This window comes from Cnephaeus nilssonii (assembly GCF_951640355.1).
Source record: "Cnephaeus nilssonii genome assembly, chromosome: 12".
NCBI lineage: Eukaryota > Metazoa > Chordata > Mammalia > Chiroptera > Vespertilionidae > Cnephaeus > Cnephaeus nilssonii.
Window position 1 is genome coordinate 31,498,521 of NC_137083.1, and position 10,785 is coordinate 31,509,305.

General features: G+C 37.6%; 1 protein-coding gene across 2 annotated transcripts in view; it reads right to left on the reverse strand.

Annotated features, from left to right (window-relative positions):
- GRM3 (glutamate metabotropic receptor 3) overlaps window positions 1-10,476 on the reverse strand; it is a gene marked incomplete at both ends in the record, with an annotated part of 84,521 nt that extends 74,045 nt beyond the window's left edge. For both annotated transcript variants that reach the window (XM_079785495.1, XM_079785496.1), the window contains one exon: window positions 10,009-10,476. In XM_079785495.1, the coding sequence (XP_079641621.1) occupies window positions 10,009-10,476 (468 nt within the window). The remainder of the gene's footprint in view (window positions 1-10,008) is intronic.
- Between the last annotated feature and the right edge of the window lie 309 nt (window positions 10,477-10,785).

Consider the following 10,785-nt stretch of genomic DNA (forward strand, 5'->3'; position numbering starts at 1 on the left):
TTAATTTCTTAAGCTTGAGTTTCTTGATCTGGAAAAAGGGAATACCATAGTCTCTGCCTTATGAAGTTATAAGGATTAAAGATAACATATGTGAAGTACTTAGCTCACTGGCTGGCACATAGTAAATGCTCAAAAAGTGATAAAGTGATAGAGATGATGAATAATGTTTATTCATTCAACAAACCTTGATTGATGCCAATTATACAAGCCACTAGTCTAAAATTTCAGTTGTTCTAAGATGAGTAATATACCTCCACTGTCTTCCAGAAAGTTATAGTCTGGTAGGAGACAAAGAAACATAATGAGGATTAAGTTTAGAGATATATGTATACATACTTATACAAACACATGAGTGAAGGAGCAACTAATTGCACTCAGGTGAGTCATGACAGGCTCCCATGTAGAGGTGACATTTAGGCTTGATCTTGAAGAATAAGTGAAAGTTTGCCAGGCAGAGAAAGGGGAAAGAACGTTTTTAGGCAGAAGAACACAAAGACAGAAATGGGGAAAAGCACACTGGCTTTTGTAGTATCAGAAAGTTCAGTATTATCGGAGTACCCAGTGCCTTGTAGGGTAGAGTAAGGAAGAATAGAGGGACTGTGGCTAGATGCTAAGTATTTTATATGCTATGCTAAAGATTTTGAATTTTATTTTTTAAGAGGTAAAATGACATTAAAAATTTTAAATTAAGGAAAGGACATGACCAAAGTTATGTTTTAAAAAGACTACTGTGGATGACACCCAACTTGAAAAGAAAGGGTTAGGGAAGGGTAATCAAATGGACAAAATACTCATTCTGACTTAGGCTGTGAGTTCTTGAAGGTCAGGGATCATGTAATCTGAAGAGCACTGAATGCATTAATAATAGAAAGGTCAAGATTGGAGGTTTAAAGAAAAATTGCGTCCACTTAAAACCATTTATTTGATTGATACTAATTGCTCAGTACTTAATTTGTCCTTCTGTTTGTGTCACTACAGGTTACCTTGCATCCTTCTTCGAAAAAAGTAAGTCATAAATGATATTGGTTGTTGGAGACTGTAGGAAAGCTAAAGAGCTTTTAAATTTCTGGAATTAGCTCATAAAAGATAACATAAAGGCTTTCTTTAATATAGAAATAAAAACCGAGAGTCTGCTAAATAGCCATTGATATCAGTTGAAAGTCAACCTATGTTTCTTTAAATTTTGTGTAAATAATATTACTTAAAACTACTGTGTAAACCTAAGTAATAAGTGCTAAAGCATATATGTAGCTTTTATTTTTATGAAAACTTACTTTTTACATAAACATTCTAAGCAAATGATAGAGTATGTGTTCAGTCACATCTGTTTTCCCCATTAGGAACACTTAATTGCCTGATTTGCATTCTATGAGGCCACATTGTGAGCCTAATGGCAGCTACCCAAATTGGAGGCCCTGGGCCTGGGAGAAACCAACTAGTCCCTGGGATGCATGCCCCAGACTTTTAACCCTACCAAGTGATGGTAATGGTCTCAGATGCTTTGCCATTCTGACCACCTGGCAAGGAAATCTAGTCTATATTTGGAATGTAATTTTTTAAGGTGTTGCTGCTATTGTATTTTCCCCTATGGCAAGAATCAGGACTTCATCACTAGTAACAGAGGGATTTTCATAATCTACCAGGTGGTGATGTCAAAAATAGCGCCACCACAATTTAGTGTTCAAAGTCCCACTGATACACCACCTGGAGTATCAACGTTTACTTGAGTTTAGCTGCAGGTGTTTTTGGAACACTATTCTTAAATTTTCAAAGTCCACTAATTAGAAAACTGTTCTGTAAATTTTCAACTGCCTTTTTCATAGAGCAGTAAAAGCTCTTCTATTACATTAAATTGATGGACTTCGTTATCAACTGCTAAGTGCTGGCTCTTTCCATATAAGAAATAATGAGCCTTGTACATACAGATCCATTAAAAGGGCACATATTTAATGGTAATTTGGAAAGAGAACTTGGTGTTGTTAAAGCAAAATCTTAGGTTTAACTAAAAGTGTCCGGCGTCCTATTTCAATGAGCTTGTTGAGTAATCTATAATCATAGTCTAAGATACGTGTTGATATTTCAGGGGTGTGTAAATACCATGACCTGCAATCATAGATATGTGGCCCCAATAGAAGCTGATTCTCAGTGCTTGGCCATTTTATTGCACTGTGGATAGTGGTCCTAACGGTAACCTGTTGTTTTTCACAAGACTAATTTCCAAATCAACACGTGACAGAAGGGAAATTAAGCAATAAGTTGACAAAGGAAAGGAAAAAGTAGTGAGTAGATAATTACCTATGATTAAAAATTTCTACAATGAAACAATGTCATTAAAAGCATTTTTAAATTGCTGTTGCTATTGTCTCTCTCCCTGTGATGAAGTCCCTGAGAAGCATTGTCCATTTTTAGAGGGCAAGCACGTGCAATGGAGGGAGGTTTCAAAACGACCAGCGTTGGGAGAATGCCTTAGAATGAAAAGTCTGGGAAGGAAATAAACAAAAAGATTCTGTCTGAGATAACTTTGGAGTCAGAGTTTTCTGAAGCTTAGATTATGTGAGGGGGTGATTAGGATAGCAGTGTGGGAGTCGAGCTTTCTGGATTTTCATGTTGATTCAATTACTTATAAAGTGGTAGAAAGTTGAACTTGGTACTTAACCTTTATGAGCCTCAATTCCTCTTGGAACTGGGAAGGGGGTGGGTGCGAAGAGATTAACCAAATAATTTATATGCATAGCCTGTGGACACAGACTATAGGGTGGTGAAAGCCTGGGGTGGGGCAGGAACCAGGTGGAGGCAGGCAATGGGGGAAAATTGGGGGGAGGACAACTATAATACTATTAACAATCAAGATAAAAAAGATTTTTAAAAAGCTAATATATAATATTTAGTAAAATCTAAAATGTTGAATGCTCATAATCATAAAACATGATTTTTACTGCTTTTCATGTATTTTCTCACTTAATTCCCACAATAAACCAGGAAGAGAGGTACTACTAATATTTCCATCTTAGACATGAGAAGAGAGGCCATGAAGGGTTAAATAAATTCTAGTAAGATCACTGAGCCGAAATTTTTCAAGAAAGTCACACTAAAAAATGTGTAGTTATAACATATCTGTGCTATGATTGTTATATCTGTGATATTAAACTCACTAAATGCAACTATCGTTTTTACATTTCTAATGATAGAAATACTAAAGATAGATTAGTAAAGGGGTTTCTAACGCTGTCACTCTGGTTTTATTAAGGACAGGATGATGCTTCCTTCTCCTTTGTGTTTCCTGCAAGCACAGGATCTGACATGGTCAGCATTCTTTGTATTCTTTATATGGAGAGACTGTATGAGCTAGATTAGAGGACAGACGGAGCTCTAGCCTTATCTGAAATGGTCCTGGGTGCCCAGTTGTGTTGAGCCTTGGGCAGTTTCTCTGGTTAGTCAGTCTAAGGGAAAATGGAATAGAAGAGTTAGAGATACTCTCAAATCGAGGCATCTTTTGTGGCACACGTGTAGACAGTAGAGGCAAGAAAGATCAGGGGACTTTTATCCCACATGTCCACTTTGCTACATCATCTGTCTTTGGAATCAAACCAAGTTTGCCATTGTAGAAAAGGCTGATTTTCATTTGTGAATATCCAGACCGATGTAGAATAAGGAGATCATGGTTGTGATCGCCAATCCAAGATTTGTTTAGGGATTTTCAGCCTCTGGAAATGTTTTAGGTTATCATTCTATTAATTCAATTCATTCAAAAAGCCTTTACTCTCATTGTGGAAGAGCATTATTTTAGGTGCCCTCAATACAAAGATAAGAAGATGTGGTTCCTAAGCTACTCAAGTAGCTTACAGTTTGGTGGGAAAATAGAGATGCAAATGAATAATTGTATTTAATAAGATAGTAGTTTAAGTGTTTGTTTATGTAGTGGGAGCTTGGGAAGGATTTCTCAAAAGGGATAGGGTTTGAGCTGTGAACTAAAGGAAAGAGGGATTTGGCAAGGCCTACAAATAGCTAAAGAACATTACATTCCAATTGGAAGAAACATTGTGTTCTTTCTTTTATGAAAAAAAAAATGTAGATACTATCCAGTAGAGCATGAGAAAGCAACTTTCCAGGAAGACTTTAAAGGCAGGTTTTCTATTTGTACAGATCTGTCTTTTTCCTGTTCAACTCCATTCATTTCTGCTCATTCTGTTATTCTCTGTGGTCTCCTGGTACTTATATTGCCAGCTGATACTTAGGTTCTATACTTGCACCTGTTTTATGTATGGATTTGATATAGTTTCTAATTTGCTTATACATGTCTCAGGGGCTCCTAAGATGTCTGCTATTTAAAAAAAATTGTATTTTACATTCTCTTTTCCTCCTGTTACCCAGACTCTACACAATAGTGTTCTTGCTGTACCTAAAAATATATGTTTAATACATGCTTATTTTCTGATGAAAAATGATTTTTTGAGTGTCCAGTTGTAATATGTAAATAATTGAGATGCTAGATTCACCCAGTGCACAAAAATACTACCATAATCAAGTGAAACGACAATTGACTAGACTTCTTCAAAGTGATTCTGATGAAAAAGAGCCTATTATTTATTTGCTTCATGTGTTAGGTACTTCCTTTGCAATCACTCCTATCCTAATAGTATTTTGCTTGAGCAACATATAATTTTAAAATTAACAAGTGCCCTGCCCAGCCAGCATGACTCAATGGTTGAGTGTTGACTTATGAATCAGGAGGTCATGGTTTGATTCCCTGTCAGGGTACATGCCCAAGTTGTGGGCTCGAACCCCTGTGTGGGGTGTGCAAGAGGCAGCCAATCAATGACTCTCTCTTATCATTGATGTTTCTATCTCTCCCTCTCTGAAATCAATAAAAATATATTTTAAAAAAATTAACATGTGCCCTTAAATACCATGTACAGATGATCCCCAACTTATGATGGTTTGACTTAAAACCTTTTGACTATATAAAGGTGAAAAAGTGATGCCCATTCATTATAATCTGTTCCTTAATGTTGACATTTTCTAGGGCTAGCCATATGCAGTATGATACTTTCTCATAATTGTTGGACAGCGGCACCGAGATGATTTTGCCCAACTGTAGGCTACTGTAAGTGCTCTGAGCATGTTTAAGGTAGGCTCCAGGAAGCTATGGTGTTTGGTAGGTTAGGTGTATTAAATGCATTTTCGAATTACAATATTTTCAGTTTATGATAGTTTATCAAGATGTAACTCCATCATAAGTCAAGGAACATCTGTAGTTCAAACGCTGATATGTTGCTTCAATTTCCTCAATAATAGGACAGCTTTTGTTTGAATAACTACAGTGACCGAGGAATTACTTCCTACCACCTTCCTTCCAGATTATTCTATTTCATTCCTAAGAACTCTTCCTTATGTTGATCCTAACTGTGTTTTGCTCTCAACCAGTTTGCCAGTGGAAAAGGGGGTAACTTGTAATTTGGCAATGTATGGAAATATTTTTGGTTGTCACAATTTGAGGTGCTGATGAGATCTAGTCTAGTACGTAGACGTCAGTGATGCTGCTAATCCTCCCACAATGCACAGGGCAGCTTCACACAACAAAGAATTATCTGTCCCACTAGTGTCAAGGTTGAGAAACTCTGCCCTAGATCTAATTTATTTATCCACAAAAATATACATTTTTCCATTCATCCATCTGTCTGATACTTGGACACAGCTAACTATATTGAAGGCTTTGTACTTCCAAGTCCTGCAACTGTTTTTCTGATTTGCCAATAATAAGACCAGTAATTCATGTATGACACTTCCCCAAAGCATTTGAATTTAAAGGAGAATGAATAATTGAGGGAGGATGATGCTTAATATAAATTGACCAGTGGTGGTCCACTTTCATACTATGGAATTAGGTGGAGGAGGAATAATATAAGGGGTCTTGATGTGTTGTTCTCCTTACCCCATGTAAAAAAATCTGTGACACTTATTGCAAGGGATTTAGTTTAAAGAGTTATTTTTCTCAGAGGCATAATGTGAGCAATGCATGGCATGTCCAAATCTATGTCATAATAAACAATATTATAACTCTTCTTCCATGGTTAGAGAGTTCCTGGGATATGAATACTACCAAAAATTCTCTAAAAGGGTCTGATTATACCACGGATGGGAAGAGGTAGTAAGATCATTTTAGGGATCTCTCCTGCCCTTACTATGAGCTTAGACTTGAGAGGCCATCTGACCCAAATTCCCATTTGTTGCTGAAGTCACTGTAACACTAAGGGGCACAATAATAACTAGGTCAATTTATACCTGTCATGTTCCAGCTAGAATTTGCTCCAGCTACGCAAGAAAGACTGACAAAAAGATACATCCTCTTAAAAGAGTCAGGGACATTTTTGGAACATTTCAAAGGGCATTTTAGACTGGACAACTTAGGAGCTCTAACTACAGTCTATTTTTTAAAAGCACAAATTTAAACACTGCTGCAAAATAAGTACCATGTGGACAACTGCTCAGCTAAAGGCAGCCGGCCTGAGTCTCTTCTTGAATCAAACCATTTTCCCTGAAATGGGTGGATTGCAGGCTTATAGAGAAGAGAAGAATAGTCTTAAAAATGTTTTGAAAAGAAATTCATTCACTAGAGGGGGTGGATAGACCCCATGTATATTTGCTAACAAAGAAGGATTTTGATGCTAGCTTTCATTGATTATCAAATTAAGAAATCAAGACTGTTGCTTTATAAAAGGGACCACCACTGAGTGGTGTGTCTTACTGACTAAGAAGATTGGGAAAATAATTATCCAGGTCTTCATCAGTGGTGATACAGCTTAACCCAGCAAATCACTAAGAACTTCTCCTTTCATGTAGTTTTGGTTATCTGCAAACAATGCCTATTGTATGAACTCACATAGCGGGGCTAATCTCCTCTACTGACTTCTAGGAGAATTCTTCTCCTTTGGTGGGAAGATAATGAAAGAAGAGGAAGCTGGAAAGAAAGCACCTCCTGAAGAAATCTAGCCCAAGTGGGAAGATTATAACATCTAACTGGCCCAACCACAAAAGGGAAGATGCACAAATTATTATCATTTTCTATCTCTCAATGGGCAATGTTGTGACTGAACACTCTGTGACCTGGTTTGGGACTGGATGCTATAATTAGATAATAGCAATTTTTAAAATTGTGTGGTGGATTTGTATAGTACATTTCTTCTACAGATTTTACCCTCTTTTTCTCCCCTGCTCAGTTCAAGCAACGACACTTTCCAGTAAATATTCAGGAAATAAAAAGTAGTTTAAAAAGAATGATAGTTTTGACTGATGTGCATGGATCTTTGAGACTATGAGCTACCTGCTGTCATTACAGTTCCCAGACATAGAGGTGTATAATCAGAACTGGGCCAGGAGCAGAAGGAGGTGAGTGTGAGAGGTACCCCGAAAAATCCTCTCTGCTAAAATCTTTCCCTCGTTAGTGTACAACAGTGCCTTAAATTTACTGTTAGAAATGTATTGTTTTGGATTGCCGTTGACTATTTTTCTAGGATTCCTATGAAAAGGCAGATATATTTCAAAAGGATAACATACTTGAATTATTAGCTGTATAAAAGTCTCCTAAGACCTCTTTCATTCATGATACCTAGCTGAAAGCAAGGCTTTGTGGGAAAGGGTACCTTGGAAGACAACCTGAAGGTCACTGTATAGACAAATTGCTTCACCTCCCAGCTTACCTTGGCTGGGACCAGTGTATGGCCTAATCAAGACTGAGGAGTCAGGACACATGGGGTCCATGGAGGAGGGAGTGAAGCTCTCTCCTACCCTCCCTCTTCAGCAAACCTTCTTACTCCTGTCAGGGTCACTGTCCACAGCACACGCATACCTGCCACAACGTTCTGATCATCCTCCTCACATCCAGCATCTCATTCACACTGTGACCCAAGTAGCCTTTCTCCAATGCAACTTTCATTCTATCAGTCATCCTCAAAGCCTTTCTAAGCGTCATCTTACCTTTGTGAGCCACATGAACATATTCTGAATTGTAGTCACTGTTATTTTATAGCAGTATTGTACCCATAGCCAGATTTTAAGTTACTTGATATGAAGGATGTGTACTCTACATTAGTGGTCTCCCTAACCCTTGCAACAGTGACCTTCATGAAGATTGAAGTACATGGGGGACCCTCAATGACTTCATGGGACTGCTGGGCCACTGAGAGGGCAGATCATGGAGCTGGTTTTAGTTGTGGCTCTTCCACTGACTTTTCCTATAATTTTAGGAACATTTATCGAATCTTTTGGGTTTTGGTGAGGCATTTCCAACAAATTCTCTCAATTTATCCTCTCAACAACTTTATATGTATGTAATTAACTTCAGAGAGAGGAAAGGAGGGGGAGAGAAAGATAGAAACATCAATGATGAGAGAGAATCATTGACAGATTGCCACCTGCACACTTCACACTGACATATACATAATCCCTTACTAGTGGTAATATTAGGCATAGTATAAATATTTGTAAAATGATTGGCACGTATCTGCTGAAATTGTTATTGAAGTATGACAGATGTATATTTTTTAATTCTCTTGTATCAAATAGCAAATTCCATCTCTCTTGATCCAAGTATAGAAAGAGTGCGAAATTACCATTATATGCTTTGAAATGTGCAATATTTTCATCTGTCTAATAAAGTCAAAGGGTGTTTTTGAAAAATTAATTATCTTAATTACTCGTAATATGAGGATGGGCTCTGAAGAAGGAAAGAAATTTCAAATAGCTCATTTTGAACAGCATGGAATTGTACATAGAATTTTAAATGCCATGAATCTGTGACATAGAAATTAGGTTATTCCTATGCAAATAAAGCCAATTTAAGTGGTTCATGACATATGAAGACAGCATGAGTATAATATGGCTTTCTCTAGTTCTTGGGGCTTTGATTATAGTAATTTGGTAGGAAGTAAAGTATATGACTCCTAGAATTATGACTTTTTATTACTGTGACATTAATGCTCTCACCAGAAAAAAAATTGAACTTCAAGTAACATATAGAAATCATATGGGACAGTTGAAAGAGCCCCAAAGTACAAAGGATCTGTCGGAGTCCTAGCTCTTGTGCTACCTGCCAGTGGGCGTTTTCTGAAACCAATCTTTCTGGGGGTTGGGAAAATGAGGAAGTTGAATAGGTGAGCATTGCAAAATTTGAATAATATGTTCCTTCTTTCTCTAACGAAATTATGAGAGCCTCTTATCAGCTTTTTATCTAAGTTGGGAGCTGAATTATTCCTTTTTTTTTGGTAGTCATCTGACTTTTCTGCGTAGATTATCAGGCTTTTATCATGAGAAATTGTTTATAAATTATCTCTGAACAAAATGATGCTTTAGTAAAAATGAGTGTGAAAAAAATAGAGTTCAGCAATATTGAATCTTCTTGTGGTTGATTATATCAATGGCTTCAGTCATTACTCCATTATATATCCACATCCTTTGTGATGTAACTTGTCCTGTGGGCAGGACATATTTCCCCACTCCTTGACTCTGGGCTGAGGCCTGTGAGTTGCTTTGATAGTGGGATGTTAGCAGATATGATGCAAAAAGAAGCTTGGAGGGGCCTGGGCTATTAAGTTTGTGTTCACTTGCACCTCTGTCAACACTCTGAGAAGACTATGCCTGGGCTACCTCACTGATTCCAGTCAGAGGATAAGGGACAACCTGGGGCAGGGTCACTGCTAGCTGAACTCATCCCTGATTGGCTTACTTCTGTTGATCTGTAGACTTAGAAACTGTAATAATGAATTATTGTTTTAAGTCACTGAATTTTGGGGTAGGTTGTTATGCTGCAGTAGCTATCTGATATATTTCTAAACAATTTTCATTGTTAGACAACTGTTCTGTCTGCACACCTATATTATCAAATACCCATAGATATGAACAATGACACTGTTAATATCACCCATTGATCAAGTTATGAGGATAGTCTCTTGTTTGACAAGATGTAAAATGAAAGAGACACAACGTTTTAGCAGTAGCCCTGACCAGTCTTACCTGTATGGAAACACTGCTGTAAGAGCCACCAATGACCCCTGCAATGAGCAGTGGGCTATTTTCTTGAATGGCAGGGGATCCGTCAGGACACATATGTTCAGCTTCATCCACTTTAGTCAAAGATGCCCTGACAAATTCCAGTGATTGCTCTAACGCATAGGTATCCCTTGAGCATGTATCCAAAATGTGGACACCCAACTTCACTCCTGGTAGCAAGTAATTGTCTTTGTTGATTTCATCAATAGCAAACAACATGGCTTCCAGGCGTTGAATCCCTCGGTCTTCATTGATTCGCCCGCATTCTTCAATTCCGGTGCCTTTTTCATTAATAGGAAATAGGCCCCCTAAAACGAGGTCACCTTCTATTTTAATCTCCCTCCTTATAAAGTTATGATCCCCTAAAGAGAGTAAAAATCCCTTTGAAAACAAAGCTAAGGTAAGAACTTGAAGTCTTGTCAACATCTTCATGAATCCTGTTTCTGTACCTGTAGGAGATATCAGTGGATGGAGCCAATGTTGCCCGCTAGACTTCCTCTCTCATTTCCAAACTGGGTCTTTGGCCTTTCCTTCATATAAGGGAAGAACAGACTAGCAGAGTCTGTCACCAAATTCCTAGAGAGATAAAAATTATATGAACAAAAGTGGTAAAAAAAAAAAAAAAGGAAAAGAAAGAAAAAAAAAGAACAGTGATTACATTGATGGTCCCATTCAGGCCTTTGATAGGATAATGACTCAAAGTACCATTTATTAACCACACACAACACCACTGCACCAGGC